We start from the raw sequence: 25,690 nt of genomic DNA, 5'->3' as shown, positions 1-25,690 counted from the left end.
AAAATTCTACATGAAAAGTAACAGTATATTATGACTGAATGACAGACTATTTTAGGCAGATGATGTACCCTGTGCTTGGGAGACCACTAGGTCCCAGATTAAAAGAATTACTGAACCATGACTGTAATAATTGAGATGAGTTAAACTTCATTTAAAGTTGACTTTGAGCAGTTGGATATTTATCTATGAGATGGTCAATGTAATATATCAGAAATAGATAAAAAGAATCATTATAATCTGTACCTGTGTGATGTAGATAATTTTGTGGAGCTGAATTAATATCTGTTGAATAGGATCACTGATCTGTCGAACTTTTCTCTGTGACACTGCAATACCAGCAGATGCTGTTGTGTAGAAAGCAAAAAAATGTGTTGCATAAGTGGATACAAGGTACACATTGTCTGCATTTATTCAGCTATAGTTTTCTTATTTTTGTAGCGTTCGCCATGTTCCTCACTGTCCATCATTTACCACCATCCCCTGATGGGCAACATGTTTGATGGTCACAGAAAAATCTATGTTTAGTAACATAAGGGTATATAGAATCTATGAAGAACAATGAAGTGTCTATATCTTCATCCTTACAAAAAAATTAATGATGTGTAATGGCTTAAGTAAGCACTACATCAGTAGCAAGTATTAGTTTTCAGTTCAAACATAGTTTAAGCCATATTGATTAATAAAAAATTTACATACATCAAAACTGTGGATAATTTTGTAGCAGTTAGCTCCGTTCCATCTGGCATCTCTCCCAAATGTCAAAGAATGGATAGAAGGATCTCTAATCAGTGTCCATAAACCCCAAATTCCATCCAGTCCCATTTGTGCACCCACACAGTAACAGTGCCCCTTTCTGCCTCACAAACTTTCACAGTGTGCTTTGTGTGGCACATAGTACATGTATACCCACACCGTGATGATATCACTAAAATGCCTCCTCATGGTAAGAAGAAGTGATGGGCCATAGGCTATGTTCACACGGGGTTTTTTGGGCCAGATTTTGATGCGGAAACCGCCTCAGAATGTAGCTCCAAAAAACGCCTCCCATTGACTTCAATGGGAGCCGTTCACTTTTTTTTTCCGCTTTTGTGACGCTCGCGGAAAAATAAGCGACCTGCCCTTTCTTGCCGCAGATTCCGCAGTGTCCATGGTGTGAACACTCCCTGCTGACTAGACCCACTCATTTGGCCTAATCCGGAGCGGAATGCCAAGACTGGATGCCGATGCATTTCACTAGCATCCAACCGCGGCTAGTCGTTTTTTTGACTGGATTCTGAGGCAGTCTCTGCGTCAATCCGGCCCAAAAAATCCTGTGTGAACTTACTCTTATTGCCCCACACATGATAAGGATCCTTTCTTAGTGTCCCCCTAAAAGTAAGGATGACCCCATTAGTTAACTGTTTCTTTATTAAGTTTCTGGGGTCTGATTCTAAGTTTCTGACAAGCAACATTGAGCCTTAAACAAATCTTTGGACTGAAACAACCAACTCCAAAAAAGAAAAAAAAAAAACCCACAAATCTTTAGAGGTTCACCACCTAATACAACCATCTCTTTACTAATTTTGAACTTTTCTGCTAATAAAATTGAGCATAGAACATTTTCATTTACAGTCAAACATAATTTAAAAGAAGACATATGGTATATGGTACGTGTCCAAAGACCTTACATATCCAGAGAGAAATCCCACTGCACCTGCCCCGCAGAGTACTGGATATTCTATATCACGCCTCATCTTACTTTTATGACATAAATTCATCTTGGCTGTTAGTGCCAATAAGTGATAGCACGTACAACGTATAACAAGTATAATAAAGTAGAACACAATAAATAAAAGAGCTCTCTTTAGTTAATAATGTAATATGCACCCTTTTTAGTATATTCAACTAATATGTTTGGAATGAACAGGGAGAATGAAGAGCAATTTAGTAAATCACTTGAGTGATTAGTATTCTGTAATGAATGAAGGACAGTGCAGAGGTAAGGAAATGAAGAAGCACAAAAGTTCATCTTACCCTACTACTATACTCTGTTGGATTGCCATGACCCTACAAGTGCATGAACCACTTAACTGGAGAAGAACAATAAAACGTGTTCTCTTCTTTTCATTTTTTTTCTATGTAGCTGTATGAGGATATGTATAACTGAAGGAACATTTGTACTTTATGCAGATGCCATTGTTTAGTACATATGGAATAGCATTAAATGTACATGTAAGCATAGTGAAAAGAAGAATTTTCACATATTTTATTTATGCGTGTAATTATTTTTTAAAGGGTTATTCTTATCTCAGCCATTCATGGCTCAGATGGGAATACCTTAGTCTTCAGCCACCTGCAGTGTTCATGTGTTACAGGAACTACTACACCTCTCCACACCTATTTCTGGAAGGAACCCCTAAACGCCATCCCATGGCTGCGGCCTAACTCTGTCCACACTGCTAACAGTGGTCGGCTTATGGAGACAGCCAAACTCACTGTTGTCGCTGTTCCCATTCTCTTTTATGGCAGTGATGAAAACTGGCAGCCTGGATCAGCTATCAGTGGGGTGATAAGGCAGTGGCCACAGGGCAGGGTCTATGGAGGTTCATTCTAATGATAGTTGTAGGACCCAGAGATGGGACCTGAATATCTTATGGAAAAGCCTTAATTTTTTTTTTTTCTTATGTAGATTGTGAGCCCCACATAGAGCTCATAATGTACATTTTTCCCCTATCAGTATGTCTTTATTGGGAATATGGGATGGAAATCCATGCAAACACGAGAACATACAAACTCTTTGCAGATGTTTTTTTTGCCCTTGGTGGGATTTGAACACCAGGACTCCAGCGCTGCAAGGCTGCAGTGCTAACCACTGAGCCACCGTGTGGCCCCCATGGAAATGCCTTAAATGTCTCCGGAAGTAAGGCCCCTTTAGGGCGGGTTCACATCTGCGCCTGGTCTCCAGTTTAGCCAATCTGGTCGGTTTCCATCTTCTGCCTTGTGAAACTGGACAGGAGACGGAAACCCGGTGGTCAGTTTTCAAACCTTTTCACTCAAATGAGTTTGTAAAGGCATAAGCATATATTTGCATCACCTTTAGAAAGGCTATTCCAGACATACCTTTTATATATTAATCCTCTCAGCCATTTTTGAATTAGCCCGCTTTTATTGATATGCTAGTTAGCCACCATGGCGCACCAGAAGTCTCTGTGATGTTTCCGGAGCACTGCTTGTGTGAAATGTGTAAAGAGTGTCTAACGTCTGATGTACTACATACACATTATGACTAAATTATCTTTAGTAATTAGAGTTTTTTTGTCTTAAATTAGCTTTTTTCATATATACTTTGAGTTTTTTAAAGCAGCATGTAATTTTTTTTAATTTTTTTTTTTTACAGGCATACACATATGAAATCTTGGAGAAAAAGATTATAATCAAAGAAAATTCAACTAAAACATATATACCAGGATGTTTCAGACTGTGAAGAACCACAGTAGAATAGCTGTGTGCAGGCCATTCTGCCCCTAATGAAGTCGCTAGCTTCCTACTTTGAGACCTGAACACCAGTGAAGGAACTTTCAGAAGAAGATCAATAGGCAGCAAAGCTGAAGAAAAGAAAGGAAGAGATAGTATTTCATGTTATATCGTACGAGAAACTTTCAAGCTTCTATACTCAGGAAGCAAAGAATTACCTGGTCTTGGCTTCGAACTTGTGCTACCCGTGTGCTCCCTGAAAAATATATAGCACAACATTTCTTAGTAAGGCTAAGAAGAAAGTAGGTTTCATTAAACATAGTATGAAATAGTGTCTAAAGATATAGTATAGGAAGGTTTCATGCTGTGTGTGGAAGATTTCTCATGTGTTGGTGTCTATTTTGAAGGGTTTCACACAAGATTTGTCACTTTGCTTTTGTGCAGGGAAAGTCGTTGTGTTTTATTTATAGATATATTTCATGATGCATTTATGACGTGTGTAAAAGGTGCGAAAAAGGGGAACTGTACTCCAGTAAAGGAAAAAACTCTAAACATCTGACAGCAGGGGAATCACAATTTCCTTCAGCTGAAAACAAGATTTATGACGTATTTTGCATCTTTTTAGCACGTTAAATGCATGGAAATATTCCTCAGAAAAAGGCACACAGAGCTAAAAAGGGGTGAACAAAGACACCAAGAAAAAAACCCTCGTAAAGTACAAAGTTTTCCAATCTCTGCTTGTTTTTTTGTGGAAGAACTGTCATTGTATTGCCGTGGCAAAAAATGCTGCGTTTTACATTAAGTATCACAGTATAGAGTCCCAGGAAACATTACTTGCAAAATGGATGGGATTCTAGCAAATTCCATCCACACATTGCAGAACAATTTCCAGCATGTTAATTATACGTGCGGAAACGATTGTGTTTTCTGTATAGGTGTAATAGAAACAGAAAGTCCACAGAGTAAAACTCTCTTTTTTGTAGTGATTCGCTTGTGTGAGGCCTTAGCCTTAGGGCCCCTTCACACGGAGTTTACGCTCCGCTCATTCAGTCACGTATACACGAGCGCTTCAAAACACATCCCATTCACTTCAATGGGAGCGCACGTAAAGCCGGCTTTACACGCGCTCCCATTGAAGTGAATGGGATGTGTTTTGAAGCGCTCGTGTATACGTGACTGAATGAGCGGAGAGTCAGCTCCGTGTGAAGGGGCCCTTAGGGTGGACATGGGGACAGACATCAACCTAAATGTAAGGAATATTTTTATAACAATTTGTTATCTACTGCAATAATCCAATACATAATGGTGGATATTTCCCTCTCTGTTTTGCTTGCTGCACATATAAAAACCCTGTGGTACTGTCTTTTTTTTAAAAAAAATGGAGCGAGGAGGAGAGAATCTGATTCTTCATTGTGATCAGTATGGGGTCTGGATTATTTTTGGCAACTACTCTGGGGTCTGAACTTCTATCCTAAATCCTTCCCATTTATCCACTGTAAGTAAACAATGACAATTCCTACTAAATGACTGCAAGATCTAGAAAGCCACAATAGCGAAAGAAAATAAAAACCTTGTCTAACGTTTCGCCAAACAATGAATACACTTTATTTACTGAAATCATAACGCCTTTTTTCATCTCATCATACTTTCCTACATTTCACAGCGTTGTATGTACAATTCAGCTACAGAGATAACTGTGCCATAACTAACACATGTTCCAATACAAGAAGCCAATTTGAGCTATCTACCTAAATCTTTGGTGACTCCAGGGAACAACTACTCACCAAGGTGAACACAGAAGATCATGTCATATATGTACACTGGCTAATAGACCTAATAGACAAGAATCACTTTGTACATTTTTCAATCAATGAAATGGAGTCGAAAATTGTCACTAACAAGCTTACTCCAATGTTTCCATTACATGATGAAATGTCCACCGTGAATTGTTTGCTCCCTCTCGGCCTCATTAGACTCATGGTAGCTACATACCATTTATTTTCACAGCTCTGTCAGCAAATATGTATAGACTAGCATTGTAGACTGCGATAATGCTGGAAAATGTCCATTATTTAAGTGAGAACTATTGGGTGTCAAGTTCCAATAATACAATAATTAAAACATTCTACAACAATATCATTGTTAGGGCTCTTGGATACAATATTGAGGTACTGTCCAGTTCAACTCTTTCAAAACAAAATAAAAATAAAATTAAATTACTGTATATACTCGAGTACAAGCTGACCCGAGTATAAGCCGACCCCCCTAATTTTACCACAAAAAACTGGGAAAAAACTTTTTGACTCCAGTATAAGCCTAGGGGGGGGGGGGGGGAATACAGCAGCTACTGGAAAATTTAAAAAATTAAAATGTTTTTTTGGTGCAGTAGTTTCTGGGTGCTGGGGAAGGGGAGGGGTGTTTTGGTTGTCTGTCTGCCCCTTCCCTGAGCTTGAAGACTGGGTTTTTCCCCCCTCTTGGAACTCAGCCTGACTGAATATAGGGTATCTGCAGTGCTCCTATTAACCTCTTCCCGACGGAACAGGAGCACTGCAGATACCCTATATTCAATAGAGCGAGCACGATCCAGGCTCCCATTGAAATCAATGGGAGCGTATACGGCGCTCAAAATCTCACACGGCGTATACTTGCCAGGTCATGCGGCACGTTACTCCGTGTGAATGTACCCTAAAAGTACATGCAAGAGAATAATAATACTAAGCCAGTATAAAAAGTACAGAGTTGTGTCTGGAAAATTCTGAAGGGGAAAAATTTACAAATTTATTCAGCTGATCATTAGAGCTATCAAAGTCAGAAGTCCACTGATCTACTATTGATGGCCTAACAGTGGGACATTACTTTAATAAAGTCATATAGTTAGTCAAAATAAGAAAATAGATAAAGAAAAGACATGTCAGATTTTTCAAGTACCCAATGGTAAGAACTTAATATACCCACTTTGTTTGCAATATTTCTCCTCCAGAAGCACTGACACTTCGTTTTAGTGTACCTGCAAAAATAAAAAAATACAATGATACAATTTAATTTTGTGTAATATGTGAATGTATACTCTATTTACATATCTTGTTTTATAGTGTTTTGAAGAATTTTATTGAATTTTAAGATGCCATTTATTTTAATGTTTTGGGCTATTTTCAAACTAGTCATTGGAGGATTAGAACAATGGACATTAAGAGTCCATCCACATAGAGTTTTTTGGCGCTGAAAATCCACATAGAAAAAAAAGCCTCCCATTAACGTCAATGGGTTCCTTTTTCCGCTAGCTTTTTTTCCACATGGATTTTCAATGCCAAAATCCTCGCCAAAAAACTCTGTGTGAACAGACCCTAAAACTACCAGGCTGACGGATACCAATGTAACACTTTCAGTTTGTATCAGTCATGACTGAGCGCAATGATAAAATAAGAACAGAAGGTCTCTTGTGTCAGTATTCTGTTTTGTTGTTTTTGTTACGGAGTAAAAGTGCCGCGTGTCAGATTTGATGGCTGTTGTTTTCATCCTCTGACAGATCAGAACAACAAACATTACAAGATTAGCGTGAATTAGCGCTAGCTTTATTATTTATTACCTGATTAATTTGATTACTAATAACAATAACTGTAATTAGTAATTTCATTATTTGATGCTTTATTACCATCACATATTTATTGTAATTTCTCATTTATTAAATTTATATTTTATTTCGGAGTATAACACATGACAATATAATAAAAGGATGCAATTTACTTTTACATTTAAGCAATTAAAACAAATGCTTCAAAGAGCCAAAAGCAAACTGATTGAACTTAAAGGGGTATTCCCATCACGCTTGTTCACCAACCTGCAGGCTGTGTGCTCTCTTCACTTCCTGGTTTTCTCGGCACATTAGTGGGCAGGGTTTCACTTGCTCTGCTATCTGCTATATTTGCAGTCAGTAATGAGGGACTGGTTGTAAATGAATTACCACAGTATGAAGCTGATGTAGAGGCTGATGTAGCAGAGCTGGATTTGAGTCAGTTTGTAATACATACAGAGGTATCGGACTCCCTATCTCAGCCCTTATCAGCCAAATTCAATTAAACCGACTGATAAGTGGAAGAGCAGGAGATAAGAGCTCAGAAATCCAGGAGCTCTCACCTCCTCCCTCCCCTATCTGAGGAGCTCCATTGCTTGTCTGTGGCAGAGACATACACAGCTCAGAGCTGCTCCCAGCACTCAGCCCCTCCCTCCCCCCCTGAGAGCAGGCAGCTATGTCACTTGGAAGACTGAGCAGATAAGCTCAGAACAGGCCCCATGGCCATAGCTATGCAGTGTAAACAATGAAGTGAATAAATTAAGATAGCGGCCAAACAAAGCAGTTTTGATAAAGCAATGTAATTAGAAAAAGTCTTATAACCACATAAACTAGCAGTATAGATAGGATCCTTGTTATGGGACAACCCCTTTAATCAAAACTTGCAGGGACCCCCATCCTTCTATTGGTTCTTGTTCACAGAAACAATAATTTTGCCTTCTTGCTTTTTGCATAAATCAACATAATTCTCTTAAAGCATTTACATAATATAATATATAAGGAAAAATATTATCTACACTTAAACAAAATTCCCATAAAGCAGAAAATACACAGTAGTGCTTTAATAGCATCTAATGTAGATGTTCTTTAAAGGTTCGTATTACCATACTGTAGGTACGAAGAAATATAGTCAGAAGAGATCTATTGTTAGATACTGGACTGTATATACACATTAGCAATAGAGTCTACAATTATGTGATAACCATGTATGGTATATTTTCAATTCAAACTACTGGACCTGTACATTAAGTGGCAATTTTGAGTGCCATTTTTAACCTTAATTCTCCATACCTGCAACATTTTCTACAATCAAGAACTCCCATTAAGCAGAAAGGGAAAGTAAAAAAGTAGAAATAAAACACATAAATCTGTCTCTTATCTTATCCCTTCCAAAAGTCCATTAAGAAGATCAAACTATAAAAACCATTAGGCTGTGGCCCCATGTTACGGAAACACAGATTTTTTTTTGTTGTAGATGTTGCTTGCAAAACCAATGTCAAGAATGGCTGCAAAAAGAATGTTAAATATATAGGAAACTCTTATACTTCTACCTTCTACTCAGTCCATTACTGACGTAGGCTCAAGAAACTACAGCAGAACCTGCAACAAAAAAAACTGTTTCCACAATGTGGGGCCTCAGCCTTACAATACTTCTCTCACATATGCAATATTGGGGGCTCCTTTACAAGCTGTTCTTATAAATTTCATTTCTTTAAAGAAAATCTGATGCCCCAACCACCATTGTTATATTTATAATGACTAAAAACAAGAATCTATTTGCATATTAAATTCATTCTTAATTTTTTTCCCCAAAATTTTTGGATTTCGATTTATTTAGAAACAGTTAAAGAGGACCTTTCATGTCCTCAGGCACATGTGGTTTTATATATCGCTAGAATCCAGTGCACTGTCAGCTTTCTTGTTATGTTCCCCTGGGTGAAGAGCTAGCAGTGCATTTACCGATACCTCTTCACTGTTAGAAGGGCGTTCATGACAGTTTAACGCCCCTCCTGACAGTACTGTGTGTAGTGCTAAACTGTTAGGGGGCGTTCCTTAAGGCCCAGCCATGACAGCTCCAAGTACTAGTTTATGAATGAGTACAGTCAGGAGAAGGGGGGCGTTCCTCACCACTGAGCGTCATTGCTGGGAGGTAAGGAACGCCCCCTCAAACTATAGCGCTACACACAGTATTGTCAAGAGGGGCGTTCCCAGCTAGACTGTCAGGAACACCCATCTAATACTGAAGAGGTATCGGTAAATGCACCAATAGCTTTTCACATGAGGTACATAACAGGAAAGCCACCAGTCCGCTGAATTCAGTGCACTGTCCGCTTTCTAGCAGTATATTAAACCATGTGTGGCCGAGAACATGAAAGGTCTTCTTTAAATATTTTATATTATGTGAATATTAATATTATTATGTTTTAGTTCTACTCCTCTGTATATCAAATCTTTGATTTCATCTAGGTGACTCATGGTCAAAGTCATCTACTGACCAACATTTAGCATGTGATTGACTCTCCGCAAAGGGTCAGGACAGACTGGAACGTATACAATATAAAATGGCCTGGTGCCGTTTATAAACTCAATACGATTACATTGCTTCTATACGTACTATATCGAAGGGACTCATTTGCACTGGTGCTATGGTACTTTTGAAATAAACAAATTGCTTCCAGCCCCTATGTGTACAAGAACTGGTTAGGGAAACTAGCGAGCATAAGCTGCCAGGAGAATGAGCCAGTTAAAATGAAATGTCACTAGACGTAAAATAAGTTTCTTCATTCTGTGGTTCTCGGTCCGTACATTTGTTAAGGCAGTTGTTTTCCTCCGCCGATTCCGCTCACTCTAATTAAATAGTCACAGTTGATAAATTGGAATGTATGATTGTGTTCTTATGTTTCCATTTGAATAATTGGCCCCATGTTGTTTAAGCTTTAGAAACCTCTTGATTTGCACATTGTTAAGTTTAGTTCTTCATTGAAGAAAAATTTTGTTTTCGCGTCAATGTCTAAGTATTTGGAAGCCTTTGTGAATAATGCTCAGTGAGGGCCATTTTATGAAAAGTAGTTAAAACTCAGAATCTGCTTCACCATCTTTTACATTATGGTTAAAACTCTGCGAGCACATTGGTGGTTTGTGATGTAGCAACTAGCTCTGTTTTTCTGATGTGTATGGATTGTAGGTTCCCAGACACAGGATGTCCCAGTTTTGGCCTCACCAGTCAATTTGTGGTAATGTTGGCCAGTGAAAAACAAATGCCATGGTGCTCTATACATAATATGCTCACCAGTGGCAACAAAATACCAACAAAATATCACATTACAGCATACTTACCCATAGCAACACCAAATACCACAGTGGAGCACAAAAAACCTTCCCAGCAGTGCAAAAACCTCTGTCCAGCAGAAAATACTTCATAGAAGAACCACGCTCCACAGCGCAGCGCAAAATACTTATTCATTGTGCCTAATAGGGACGTAACTACCAAGGTGGCGGCTGCCACAGGGCCCGGAACATTAGGGGGCCTGGCAGCAGCCGCTACGGCTGCATATTTTTTAATTATTTTTTTTAATAGTCCATTACCTGCTGAAGTAACTCCAGCAGGTAGCGGGCCCTAGTTACTAACCGATCCTGGCTTCTGCTCACGACCGCCGGCGCTCCTTCTTCTGCGGAGGATATGAGCAGGAGCCGGGATCGGTAAGTGAGGCTGTGGGCCTACAAACCCCACAAACATTATCATTACACTCGGAGGTCTTTTCAGACTCCCACCAAGTATAATGATCGGAGGCCCAGGGGAGGTGAGGGAACAAGTTACTTACCTGTCCTGGCTCCGGCAGGCTTTCGGGCCTACTTGGTGATGTCACAGACATCATATGGGCGACGCATAAGGACGCAGGCCTGGCTCATGTGACATGTGGTCCATCATTGAAGATGGCTGACATCACCGAGGAGTGCACTGGAGCCAGGGAGAGGTAAGTAACAGTGTTTTTTTTATGTTTGTATCCTACCCTGGGTCTCGATTATTAATCTCTGGCCCCTGCAGACAGTATTATTCCCTATAGTGTCCCCTGAACACAGTATTATGTCCCATATTGGCCCTTGAACACAGTATTATTCCCCAAAGTGGCCCCTGCACACAGTATTATTCCCCATCGTGGCTCCTTTACACAGTATTATTCTCCATAGTCACTATGGGAATATTACTGTATGCAGGGACGATGATGGGGCATAATACTGTGTGCAGAATGAGTCGGGAAGAGGAAGGGGTCGTTCGGTCTGTCGGGGTTTTTTTGGGGGAGGGGCCATGTCAAAAGTTACTAGTTACGCCACTGGTGCCAAATACTATAGTGCAGCGCAACATCTTACTATAGCTGTGTCAAACAAATACCACTGTGCAACATAAAATACCTAACACAACAGTGCAGCTTCACTGGTATCAGCACTACCGTTCTTCCCACCTACCACCTTCCCCTCTATTGGCAGGTACAGTTTCCCCCTTTCCACCTGCAGCTCATTGGCAGTAGCATTCTCTCTAAATGAAACTGTCACGGTTGTGTCAATGCCCGGGCAACCGTGATACCTAATGCTGCTAGCACCTCTATGGAGATGGGGTAGGAATGCTTTCCTTGGCGCTACAATGGCTGACTAGGCCCGCCCTGAGGGTATTGGTCAGCTGTACCTAAGCTAAGCTTGGCCCCGACAACTACTAGCTCTCTAAATGTGGAGACCTAACAGACAGGTGGGGTGAGAGGTGAAAGAGGCTAGGGACTGGGATACTAAAGGCGGTCACCCCTAACAAAAGAATAGGTGCATCTGCAAACGGTAACAACTAGGAAGGGGCAGGCTGGAGAAATAACAGGCGCAGCACAACCATAAGCACACAACAAGAATTTGAGGAGAGGAAAAGTGAAGTAGTGAGGAAAGGGTTTCACAGGACAGGGGCAAAAATAAACCTGAAGCCCTAAACACAAACTCACTAATACCAAAACAGTGGCAGGCAACCAGAAATTCAGGACAGGGGTTGAGTAGAAATGTTGAGGGTAAACAGACTGTCACACAAGACAAAACTCACATCACTTTCAAATCAGCTCCTGAGACCGTACAACTTCCACAAAACACTCCTACTAAGCTGGGCCAAGAATCCTAGTTGGTAACAACGAAAACCGTCGAGGACTGAAACCAGCAGTCAGCCTTGTACAGACCCCGGAACGACTTGATAGGTTGATGGCAATGTCAGACACCTGGAGCTCGCATCTATAGAGACACCTAACCAGCTCGAGTATACACTGCGGCAGATCCTCACCCACTAACTGAACAACTCAGTGGCAAAGAGACCAACCAGAGAGCCACAGGACACCGGCTCAAAACCCCCCGACAAACACCACCACAAAATACACAACAATTTTATAAAACAACTCAGGTCTTGACAGAAACCTTCCACATTTGCAGAAAATCACTCTCTTATTCCACCACTCCCACTCTGTTAGGAACACGGCCGCAACAAGGAGAAGAGATAAGAGAGGAGCCTCCTACCTGTAGTAGTGGTGTATGATGCCTCTGCCTAGAGGCTATGCAAGGATGTGCTTAGCTAAAAATGACTTTTTCCAATGATAGAGCCCCTTTAATAGAGTTACTTTCCATTTTCTTGCGGCAGGATGTCCTAGTTTTTAGAGATTCTGATCACCTACAGCACCGTCATCACCTTAATGTCTTCTTATGCCTTACCTTCTGTTTTGACTTCCCGTGCATTTATATTTAGAGCAATGAATTTTTCATTCAGAATTTTTAATTTGTGACAAAGTCATGTACTCATGTTATCTGGCTTATGACTGTACTACATCACAGATGGATTTGAAAAGGTTTGAGGCATGCAAATGAAGATTACCACAGATAAAATCTAAACATATGTACATGGGTGGAAAAAATTATGTCATTATATATTGGATATTAAAATAGTGGGTACAAGTGAAAAGGACAAGGACATGGAAATAGGGCAACTAATCTTTAGCAACCAGTACTATGCAGGTGGTGCCAAGAAAAATAAGCCCATGGGAGGTATCAAGAGGTCTCACCTTTGTTTTAAGAGTTATGGTCGTTTCTTTTTTTTTTCACAATTTAAAAGTAATGTAATATATCTTATCAGAGAAAAATGCTTCTTAAAGGGAATATACCACCAAAAATCACCTATTTTTTTTTAAATGTTTAAGTTTTCAGGTTAACCCCTTGCTGACATCTGCCGTACTATTATGACAGGTATTAGCACTTTAAAAATGTCCACAATGAAAGCACTCATTACATCCAATGATCAATGTCAAAAAAACAAGAAGGAATCATTGAGTGCCAAATGTGGATGACTGGTGTGACTCACTTTTATACTGAAGCCTCTTCGAAAACATTTTACTAGTGAGGACGGCACCTAACTTTTTAATGATATACACGTGGGGTTAGGTTTTTCATACTCCATGTGTATTTTGTGGAGCCCCCTTTTCTATTTTATTGTTTATCAAAACGACTGGTCTAAATTGTCTTTGCAGATCTTGAACCCTACATGGTCCAGGTAATCATAAGGATGTCTATTATTTTGTGTGGTGTAGTCAACGTGGGCGTTCCTTATAAAAAAAAAGGCCTGTACAGTAGTAGTCTTTTAAAGAAAACCGAGACATCCATCTATAGTCTCAGTGTATTATGTCATTGCTACTCAGTTGACTTTCGACTTTTCTATTACCAATAAAGTTACACTCACTTATGAAGTCAATAGCCTGTCACTAGTCAAAGCTCCCTATGGTGGTTGCCAGGTACATAACACATTAAATTACTAATAAAAGCTAAAATAAGCAATATAAGTCAAGTTTTATTATAAGTTAAATTCACTTACTCATTTTTCCCATGACTCATAATTCTAATATGTCAGATTGTTTGTAAGATGGAATCCATATGGACATCATACATAGAACAATACTTATCTGATAACTGGTGGTGGGAATGTTTATGGACACAATAGAAATGTAGTTTCTTGATACTGTATATTTGATATTAAAGGGATCCTATCTTTCAAACCCTTTTTTTTCTAACACGTCGGAATAGCCTTAAAGGGGTACTCCCACGTCGCATACTCACTCGTCTTTGTTCCTCTAAAATCTTCTGTCTTCCGGCTTTGTTTCGTCATTGGTGGGCGGGGTCACATATGCAAAGCCAAGCGGCGAGATGCCGCCGGCCCTGCGTGCGCGCTCATACACCAGTCTAGTCTTCACAATGCAAATACAGACCCGACAGGGTGTCTAGTCTGTATTAGCATTGTGAAGGTTAGACTGGTGTATGAGCTTGCACGCAGGGCCGGCGGCATCTCGCCGCTTGGCTTTGCATATGTGACCCCGGAGCGGAGCGGAACAGCATCGCTTCTGCCGCTGCTGTCTTCATGAAGGGCAGAAGCATAGCGATGTGCCTGTGCCGGCGTCTAACAGTCCCCAGCATCCGCCTATTACAGCGGATGCTGGGGAGTTAGATGCCGGCACAAGTGAAGCCAGCAACATCGCTATGTGCCTGCCCTGCATGAAGCCAGCAGCGGCAGAAGCGATGCTGTTATTCCGCTCCTCCGCCTCTGCTGGCTTCATGCAGGGCAGGCACATAGCGATGTTGCTGGCTTCACTTGTGCCGGCGTCTAACCCTGCATTGGCGGCCCCTTCCCCCTAAAGCGTAAACTACCCCCCCCCCCCTCCAGGCTCGCTCCCGGGCACTTAGCCCCTCCTCCCTCCCCCCTCAGAGCAGGCTGACACATCACTTGACTCAGGAGCAGCTAGGTGAGGGCTGTGGCCACAAAAAAATGAATAAAGTGAGATAGTGGCCAAACAAAGCAGTTTTGCTGAAGCATTGTATTTAGGAAAAGTCTTACATTCACATTAATAAGCATTATAGATAGGATCCTTGTGACAGGACAACCCCTTTAAGAAAGGCTATTCTTCTCCTACCTTTCCGTTGTCTTCCCGCGCCGCTGTTCTGTAGATTCTTGTCAGTATGTAAATGAGTTATCTCGCTCAAACAGCCCCAATGCTGCAAGAGAATTCTCCAGCGTTGCCTCCATCTTCTTCTGGAACGAGATCTTCACCGCATCTTCTTCCGGCGGTGATTTCTAACTTCTAGGCCTCGGGCCTAGGGCAAGCCGACTATGCATGCACACAGGCCATGAAAAAATGTCGGCTTCCAATACTGTGTAAGCGGCCATTTTTCTTGTAGCCGCGAGCATGAGCAGTTGGCTTGCCCTAGGCCCGAGGCCTAGAAGTTAGAAGACACCGCCAGAAGAAGATCTGTTCCTGAAGAAGATGGAGGCAGCGCTGGAGAGTTCTCTGGCAACATTGGGGACGCCCCCAGTGCTGTTTGAGCGCTGGGGCCCGCCCCCAGTGCTGCGAGAGAACTCATTTACATACCAACAAGAATCAGGATTCTTACAGAATGGCAGGGCGGAGAATACAACGAAAGGTAGGAGAAGAATAGCCTTTCTTAAGGCAATTCCATCGTGTTAGTTAGAAAAAAGTTGGTTGAAAGATAGGATCCCTTTAAAAGTAAAACCTGCCAATACTACCCAAACCATTATACTGTTCATACCTGAATCTGGTCCTTTAAAATAGCAGCTTGAATTATCAGATGTGTCTATTTCATCTTCAAGTTCTGAAAACACATCTGGTAGAAAGAAAAACAGACCAAAACAGAATTATATAATCATCAAACTTATGCAATAAATACAAGTTAATAGCACTGGCAGAATGCTACTGAAATCAAGTAAAATGAGATGACAACTATTCCCCTTGACTATACATATTCTATCAGACCATGAATGGCTTATTTATAATAATGACTCCACTTCAGCCCCCCAGAATCTGAGTAAAGTGTGCTTTCCACAATGCCACTGACAACCCCTAGACATTATAATAGATGAGGTGATGTATTTTAGGAATAAATTTGAAGTGACTTTTGATGAAATGAGATAAATCACTACATTGTATACCGCAATATGTTGTTTCCACACAGACATCTACCCAAATAATCAAATACATTTACTATAATAAAATAGAAAAAAATATTACAATTTGCAATAGAAAAAAAATATTACAATTTGCTGTAAAAATACATATAAAATTGTGGACAACCCCTTGATGAAAAAGCTATGAAAAGCCAGACATTTCAGTGACTGCAGATTCGATAATAAAAAAGATTTTTACAAAGGGCACTAACAGAGCTGTCATAAATCTGTTAAAAATCCCATTGATTTCAAAGGGATTTTATCTGTTGTCTGTTAGTGTCCGTTTACACAAAATCCATCACATGTCCATTATTTTTCGCGGACACAAAAATCTTTTGTGTCCATGAAAAATAACGGTTTGATGATGGATGTTAAGTGTCCGTTATTTTTTAACATTAATGCCTATGGGTAACGGACAGTAACAGACAGGCGTCCACTATACTGTCTATTAAAACTGTCCAAAAAATGTGTTAACAAAAACGGACATCAGTTAGTGTCCATTAATGTCTGTTATGATAGGTGTCCTTTTTTTTGATTTTTTTAATGGACACTATCATAACGGACATCCAATGGTAGTGTCAACCCACCTTTAGCTACACCCAGTATCACACTGTGTATAGCCTAAAAAAAGATTAAACCAGTTATCCAGACAAAATTTGTGGTAACATATTTTAAGGTCCACCATGTTTTATGCATTTTGGTCAAGGTGTTTGAGAAGACCATCTCCATAAAAAAACACTTTTTAATGCAACTTTAGGTGATGATCTCACAAAGGTTCTGCTATAGTTATTTTGACCACAGCTAAGTAAATACTTGTATTATTGCTTCTGGATAAGATGGCAATGCATAAGGATGGATTTTGTGCATCTGTTACACCAGTAATTTCTATTAAAATACCAGGTGGTGTTGTAACACGAGGGTGAGCAGGGTCTAGTAAACATTTTCTTTAAAGGTTCATACTGTCATACTGCAGGTACAAAGAAAAATATAGTCATAAGACATCTACTGGTGGACATTAGACTGTATACACACATTTGCAATGGAGTCTACAATTATGTGATAACCACATATGGAATATTTTCAATCCAACTACTTGACCTGTACGTTCAGTGACAATTTTGAGTGCGACTTTTAGGCTAAGGCCCCACGTAGCGGGCATAGCATAAAAACGTGATGGGAAAAAATGCAGCAGAAATGCATTGCGGTTTTTCCTACAGCAGCTTTCACAGAAAGACTTATACCTATAGGGAAACTGCCAGCATTTCCATAGGGTAGAATTGACGTGCTGCGATTCTGAAAACCATAATGTTTTTGGAAATCGCAGTGTTTCTGCTGCGTGTATTTTTCTGCAATGTGTGGATGGGATTCGCTAGACCACGTCCCTGGCCTAAAACTTATACCTCCATACCTGCTACGTCTATCTGTGGAAAGCCTGCTACCACCGACAAGCATTTCATCTTCTATTCAGTTTATAATTCAAAACATTCTTTACTTGACCATAAAATAACCTTTGACCAATAATAATACCTTTGCCAAGGTTGTCTATGGAGAAACTGTGGTCTGGGAGAAAAACATCAGAACCTTTATCATTGTTGTTTGGTTGTAATAGCCCCATGGGAATGAAAGCGCTCTCTGACATGTCACTTTTGCAGCTTGCTATTCCACTGCTACTGCTGCTACTGCTCATGCTGGTTTTCTCATATTGGTCCTACGAAAAGATGTAAAAAGGAGGCAAACACAAACTTCGCTGTGAACACAAATACATTAAAAACAGATGTAGACAAACATTACAGGGATTCTGCCATCTCTCCAATGCATACTCAGCTTTCACACTTGTTACATAGCATATCATAGTGATAAACAACATAACTTTCCTATTTACGTCACTTTTGTAGAAAAACAACTACCGGTATGAAGTATTAAGCAAAGGAGGCAATTGGTGCACTGGAAGTGGGCCTTCAGCTCCTGAAACACTGCTCTTGTTCACCCTCCAACTGCTATCCCCTATCCTACTCGAGATGGAAAAGCAGTGCTCCACGGAGCTGAAGGCCCGTCCCCACTTCAGGGCAGATCCTGGGAGGAGAGGAAGTGGCTGGATCTGCCCTAACCTGAGAGCCTTGTACACAGTACAGTGTTGTTTTGGTTGATTCGTGTGGCTGGTAGTAAGCCACATGTACAGTTTATATTTCTATTAAGTTAGCGCTCCACTCAGACGAGCAGGATTTGTTTTGCCTTTTTGCCTGAACTTAAGGCTGTATTTTATTTTGCTCATTTTTGTGCGTGACGTAAAGGTTTATTTATTTTGCTGTTTTTCTGAAATAAACCGCTTAGGGCTCGTTCACATCTGCGCCCGGTCTCCGTTCTGCAGGTTTCCGTTTCCTGCACAAAACAGAGGCAGGACACGGAAACCTGTAGGACTCTTTCATACCCATTTACTTGAATGGGTTTGAAAGATGTCTGGCGGTGAGCGTTTTATGCTCTCCGACGCGAAACCGTTTTTTTTAAATCGGACACAGAGTCAGACATGCAGTACTCTGTGTCCGGTTTTAAAAAAGAATCTGCATATTATTTGACCTGCAGAAGTGTTGTCCCGTTCAGCAGGAGGGAGGGGGAGGGAGAGAAATACAGGAAGTAAGAAGCAGACACTGCATGCAGCCTGGCTGAAAGACTGAGATGGGAGAACCCCTTTAACTTTTCTGCTTGTCATATGAGTTTTCTGATGTGACATTTTTAAAGAGCCGCTGTCATGCAAAATGAATGAATGCTTAGTCCTAATTCAGATGGTTCTACTTTTTGTCTGTGGGATTCAAGTTCATATCTACACCACATAGACACATAATAGTGCACTACTTTAATCTGTATTATGAATGACACAGACTTGCAGACCATTGTGTATGATGTTCTTCTGGTCGTGCATGTACTATATAAAAATAGTATGTTTGTTGTTGGATAATTTTTTCATATATTTGTGTGAACTGGCCACATCACACTGTGTATCAGTTTTGCCCGTAGTGTTCTTTTATATACTAGACTCTCTAAAGTCAGTGGTGTGACTCTGAGGTCTCTAACACAGTCCGCTTCTGTCCAAAGCTTTGAGTCACGTCCCTTTACCCACTCTTGTCTGATACCAACCACTTGACAACAGAGAGTCTAGTTAACACATCAGGCACCAAAACTAACTGCACTTATTGCTCAGGAATGCTGGAGTCTAGAGAACAAATTACAATTGCACTGGAAAAGGTCCTCTCTAAGGCTAAGGCCTCATGTAGTGAGCCAAAAAACGCTGTGGAAAAGACTGTGGCGGAAACACATTGTGGTTCTTTCCACAGCATTCTTCAAAGACAGTCCACAGAGTTTTCCTCTGTGAACTTTCTGTTTCTATTATACCTATATGGAAAATACCAGCGTTTCCATAGGTAATTGACATGCTATGATTTATAAATACGCAAACGATTTTCAAATCGCAGCAATTCTGCTGCAGTTTGTTTTCTGCAAGGTGAGGATGGGATTAGCCAGAATCTCATCCACTCTGCAGGTAATGTAAAAAGCTGAATTTTCTCAATGTGGGGCCCCAGCCTAATACAGGTAAAAAGTATTGGATTTTTAAAGAAAAGATTATTCTATGCTGGTAGCTTTAATCCATATTGGAATGTGGTTCACCAGTGACAGCTTAACTCCCATACAGTAATGAATATAAAGACCACCAATTCTCTAAATGTATAATTTGATCCTTCCTTGATCCTTTCAATACCAGTCTGACTGAAAAAATCTATTCTTCTCTTTAACTCTATAGCTTAAACATATGGATTTGTAACGCTGGGTATAAAAATGATCTTGCAATTTATTTCACAAAATGAATGTCATAAAAAAAGAAAACAAAACCCAATGCCAGAATTGTTGTTTTTTTCCTTTCTTCACTTCTCCAAGAAATAAAAAGTAATAAAAAATAAATAAATAAAAAATGTAACTTAAAATACCAATAAAACTACATGTCCTGCCAAAATAAAATTTTTTTTTAAAGAGGACCTTGGGGCACATGCGGTTTTATATACTCGTCTGTGAGGAGGCGGAGTCTAAAGATCGGACCACAATGGAGACTGCTGTGGTCCGATCTTAGACTCCCCCTCCTCACAGACGAGCCTCCGCCAGAACCAGCGTTGATTGGATGAATGCTGTACACTGTATAGCATTTGGCCAATCAACACTGGTTCTGAATCGAATCTTTACTGCGAATAGGAGTAGTATTTGATCGAGTACGAGTATTTCGAATACCGCAGTATTCAGTCGAATACCTACTCGTTCGAATACTACTCACTCATCTCTAGTTACTAACTATGAGACCCAGAACCTCCTATCCAGTATCTCCACAAACCCTATATTTCATTCCATCATATTTGTGGTGGAATGATTCACGCGGGCAGTGCGCGGCAAGCTCATGGAGCCCATTATATGCTATAGGGTCCGTGTGCTTAACTGTTAAGTGCTTGCAGTTGCGCTGATATTCCATTCGGGGGGGCCTTCTGCGGACTCATTTCGGACGGGAGGCAAGCGCTAATGTGAACCAGCCCTAAAAGCAAAGTGGAAGGAGTAGGACACGGCATGGGGAGAATGAGAGACTCGCAGGATAGTATTGCAGCATCCCTCCTACAGAACCAACATTGATTGGCTGAATCCTATACAGTGTACAGCATTCAGCCAATTAACACTCCTCAACTGCACTTCGCTCCTCCTAAACACTCTCCTCCTGCTACTCGTGGAACTTGGTGACTCTCCTTAGTCGAATAGTCGAAAACGCAGTGATTTGGCCGTGGTGAAAGTACCGTGGCTAAACCTGCGTCGTTTTAGGATGGGATTCTGTCTAATCAAATTACATTGCAGACAAAAATCTGCAGCGGAAAAGCAGCTATTTCAAAAAGGCAGACATTTTTGAAAATCGCAACAGGTCAATTATACCCATGGAAATGCTGACCTTTCCAGTATGGGTATAAAAGAGGCATGTACTCTGCAAAAGAAAACTCTACAGACTTTCTGTGAAAAATGCTGCAGAAAAAAGAAATGTGATGAGTTTCCGTAGCGGCCTCCCCCCCTGTGTTTTTTTTTTTGTGCTGCTTTGGCCTTAAAGGAGGTTTGTTAGCACCAATAACATTATTAAACTAGCCCCAGTACTTTATAGTGAACAGAGCCGTGAGCACAGTGCTATAATCTGTATTTATTCTTATGCAACAGAGCAAAGAGTGCATTAGGTGTGTGTTCTTGGTGGCTGAACATCTTGCTCTTTGCTTGGGAAGAAAGGGGAAAAACTCCAATTATGTCAGTGTTGTTGGCAGGGGTATTAAGAAGAAGATCATGTTGCGGGGGGGGGGGGGGCATGGTGCTGTTAGAAGGATCCCTTTCCTTCTGACTAAACATGCGGCAGTCACTATTGACTGCAAAATGTAAGGGTTTAGCTGCCTGGAATTGGAGCTGTCCTTCCCTGGCAGTCATAATAGGAACCCAGCTACGTGTCAGCCGGGCTCCTGGCAGTGCCCGCACCATCAACACGTTCAATATATTTGTCATAGAGAGGGAGAAGGGGTTAATGTACTGACAATTGAGGTGTGGTTAGTGTTTCTTTAAATAAGTAAAATTCTTATTTGCTAGTAATAATCATGTTTATGTACAAGAAGACATAAGATCAGCACTTCTCCATTGCGTTTCCAGTAAATGACATGATTTAAAATGCAAACCACTTACTGCAAACAGAGAATGTAAGTGGATTATCTCATGTACAAAGAGATCTAAATAGCCTGACACAGTGGAACCACACAAATAAATAAACTGCATGCAAAAAAACAAGAATTTACATAGAAAGCGTAAATAGATTGTAAGCTCTTGTGGGCTAGGCCCTCTATCCCACAGTACAGTTGATCACTATTAGGGATGAGCGAACATTAAAATGTTCGATATTCGTTTCAAATACCTGCTCAATATTCGACTATTCGAACGAATATCGAACCCCATTATAGTCTATGGGAGAAAATACTTCGCTACAGGGGATCCCACCATTCGACTCAGGAGGGTCACCAAGTCCACTATCACACCCCAGGAAATGATGCCAACACCCTGGAAAGCAACTGGGACAGCAGGGGAAGCATGTTTGGGGGCATCAAGTACCTTTATTATGTCGGGATCCCTGTCAGCCTGCAATATGCCGGAGCTGACTTTTTCCCATAGGAATGCATTGACCAGCATTGATTGGTCAGTGTACAGCATTCGGCCAATCAATGCTGATTCTGCCTGAGGCGGCAGAGTCTAAAATGAGTCCACAGCAGTTTCCATTCTAGTCCGATTTTAGACTCCGCCTCCTCCGGCAGAACCAGCGTTGATTGGTCGAATGCTGTACACTGGCCAATCAACGCTGGCCAATTCATTCCTATGGCGAGATGAAGCAGAGCTAGCCGTGCGGTTAGCTCGATTACTCCGGACACTGGAGATGAAGCAGAGATGTAGAGATGTAGTAGAGCTGAGTGTGTGCTGAGCTCTGCTACACACGAGATGTGTGTGACAGGAGGAGTAGATGGAGGGATGGTTGGGAGTAGTGCAGAGCTGCTACACCAGAGATGTAGCAGAGCTGGCCGACCAGTTTGCAGTATAGGATACTGCACACTCAGCAGACGATACTGCACACTCAGCAGACGATACTGCACACTCAGCTCAACTACTCCGGAGTTGAGCTGAGCGCACGGCCCGATATAGCAGAGCTGGTAGATGCCAGCTCTCCTACATCGGGCCGTGCGCTCAGCTCAACTACTCCGGAGTAGTTGAGCTGAGTGTGCAGTATCGGATTAACCCCCTCCCCCCCACCGGTGTCTGGAGGGAGTGATGCACTGCGGATAAGGCCCGTCGCTTCTTTTTGCTGCGAGCGGGCGCGTCACTCCCTCCAGACTAGACCTATTGAATGCCCAGCTCCCATTTAATTCAATGGGAGGAGGTATTTTAATCTGGAATTTGACGCAGAATTCGCGCCAAATTCCGGACCAAAATCCGCCGTGTGAACTTAGTCTTAGGGTCAGTGCACACTGAGTTTTTTGGTGCTGACTTTGACGCTGAATCCGTCTCAGAATCAGCCTTTATTTTTTGGAGGCTGATTTTGAGGCGCATTCAGCGTCAAAATCAGCACCAAAAAACTCTGTGTGCACCAACCCTAAGGAAACCACTAGCGTTTCCATAGATATAGGATAGGTTTTGGTAATCACAGAATTTCCTCTTATTGGATTTTTCTGCGATGTGAGGATGAGATTCGCTATAATCCCTTCCACTTTGCAGGGAATGCAAAACCACGCCAAACGACAGCATTTGGTTTCATGATGGGGCCTCCCTAATTAAAACTGTAGGCAATGCACCTCCATTTGCAAATCATAAAATCTCCTTATTTGGCCTACACACAGTATATTGCCCCCTATACTGTCCCCCCACAGTATATTATCCACCCTTACTGGCCTACACTGTCTACTACCCCCTTTAGTGGACTCCACACAGTAAAACACCATTTTTACTGGTCCGTATACAATATATTGCCAGACTGGACAGGAGTGGGGATTGATGGGCAAAATACTGACTGCTACCACTCAGTTTGTGCCAAAGGGTGCTGCCTGAGGTTGTCTCCTTAGGATGCCTCATGGCAGATGCGACCCTGCTTTGAACAGAATATAAAAGAAAATCTTTTCTGTGTGTATTGATAAAGTTGTACAAAGTGCTGCTATGTCAAGCTGAGTTTATTTACTTAAAAAATATATCTGAATTGTGTTGTTTTGGTGGGATTAGGTGTTTTGTAAAATGGACCTTGAATGATCTCTAACAGAAAAAAATCTGAACTAGGTAAATGCTTCCAATAATAGAAAGTGTGAAAATCAGTTTTTCTGACAGTTTCCTAAGGTCAAATTCTCCCAGTAACATGGCACTAAAAAGTGTAAAAGCAAAATACTATACCTATTCAGGCAGAAAAGCTAAAATGACAAATGGAACTGTACTAAACTAATATTAAATCAGAAGTCCACTTTTTAGATAGAAAATGTGAAAATCTGAACTGTAGAGCCTCATTCCCCAGAGGAAACACTAGAAAGTACATTGAGTCTCTGTGCTGCTTGAGAAGGTTTCCATGAATTCTTTTCTTAAAGGGGTTTCCTGGGATTTACAAATTGATGACCTATCTTTAGGTTGGGTCCGCATTACTTGATCGGCGGTGGTCCGACATCAGCTGTATGAACCACCGTGATCTCTTCCCTGTGCTGATGAACAGGTTTTTACTCTAAAGGCCGGGGAAGGTGAAAAAAAAATTAACAACATACGACCTGTCCCAGGTTCTCTGGTGTCCCAGGCCGAATTCCGGTCCTACAGGTCCCCAGGGTTTATTCCGGCCGATTGCTAGGGCCAATAAGTGGCCTAAGAAAAGGATGTCACAGGGGATGTATACTATGTGATCAAAAGTATCCGCACACCTGGCTGAAAATGACTTACAAGTTCATGGCGCCCTCCATCGGTAATGCTGGAATTCAATATGGCGTTGGCCCACCCTTAGCCTTGATGACAGCTTCCAGTCTTGCAGGCATACGTTCAATCAGGTGCTGGAAGGTTTCTTGGGGAATGGCAGCCCATTCTTTATGGAGTGCTGCACTGAGGAGAGGTATCGATGTAGGTCGGTGAGTCCCGGCATGAAGTCGGCGTTCCAAAACATCCCAAAGGTGTTCTATAGGATTCAAGTCAGGAGTCTGTGCAGGCCAGTCCAGTATAGAGATGTTATTGTCGTGTAACCACTCCGCCACAGGCCATGCAGTATGAACAGGTGCTCGATCGTGTTGAAAGATGCAATTGCCATCCCCGAATTGCTCTTCAACAGTGGGAAGCAAGAAGGTGTTTAAAACATCAATGTAGGCCTGTGCTGTGATAGTGCCACGCAAAACAACAAGGGGTGCAAGCCCCCTCCATTACCGATGGAGGGCGCCACGAACTTGTAAGTCATTTTCAGCCAGGTGTCTGGATACTTTTGATCACATAGTGTATATGAAAGACATCCTGGGTCCTTTCCTTAGGCCACTGAGGCCAATGTGTGGTAGGTACATATGTGCCTGTGTCATCTCCACTTCAAAAACATCTCCAGAATACACCCTTTCCTTACCAGAGATACATTAAAGACACTTATCGTCGCTCTGATTCATTCTTGCCTTGACTACTGTAACTCCTTACTAATCAGTCTTCCCCTTACTAAACTCTCTCCTCTACAATCTATTCTGAATGCAGCGGCCAGGCTCATCTATCAGGCTAGACGCTACAGCGATGCCTCTGGTCTGTGCCAATCATTGGTTGCCTATTCATTACAGAATACGATATAAACTTATCACCCTCATCCACAAGGCTCTCCACAATGCTGCACCTCCCTGTATTTCCTACCTCATCTCTGTCTAACACCCAACCCTTGATCTCCGCTCACTCAATGACCTAAAATTAACATCCTCTATTATCAGAACCTCCCACGCTCGTATACAAGACTTCTCCTGAGTTGCACCACTTCTCTGGAACGCTCTACCCCGGATAATCAGATTAACTCCCAATTTATACAGCTTTAAGTGTAAACTAAAGACACATCTTTTCAGACAGGCCTATCACAATTCCTA

General features: G+C 41.4%; 1 protein-coding gene across 1 annotated transcript in view; it reads right to left on the bottom strand.

Annotated features, from left to right (window-relative positions):
* Positions 1–25,690, bottom strand: part of NEK10 (NIMA related kinase 10) — a 136,145-nt gene that overhangs the window by 25,411 nt on the left and 85,044 nt on the right. The window contains exons 26-31 of the mRNA XM_075271366.1: positions 17,568–17,748; positions 15,626–15,700; positions 6,409–6,460; positions 3,672–3,709; positions 3,444–3,584; positions 244–344 (exon numbers count right to left, since the gene is read on the bottom strand). Coding sequence (XP_075127467.1) covers positions 244–344; positions 3,444–3,584; positions 3,672–3,709; positions 6,409–6,460; positions 15,626–15,700; positions 17,568–17,748 — 588 coding nt within the window. The remainder of the gene's footprint in view (positions 1–243; positions 345–3,443; positions 3,585–3,671; positions 3,710–6,408; positions 6,461–15,625; positions 15,701–17,567; positions 17,749–25,690) is intronic.

This window comes from Leptodactylus fuscus, chromosome 4 (genome assembly GCF_031893055.1).
Source record: "Leptodactylus fuscus isolate aLepFus1 chromosome 4, aLepFus1.hap2, whole genome shotgun sequence".
NCBI classification, from domain to species: Eukaryota; Metazoa; Chordata; class Amphibia; order Anura; family Leptodactylidae; genus Leptodactylus; species Leptodactylus fuscus.
The sequence above is the reverse complement of the archived record's forward strand: the minus strand, read 5'-3'. Positions and strand labels throughout refer to the sequence as shown.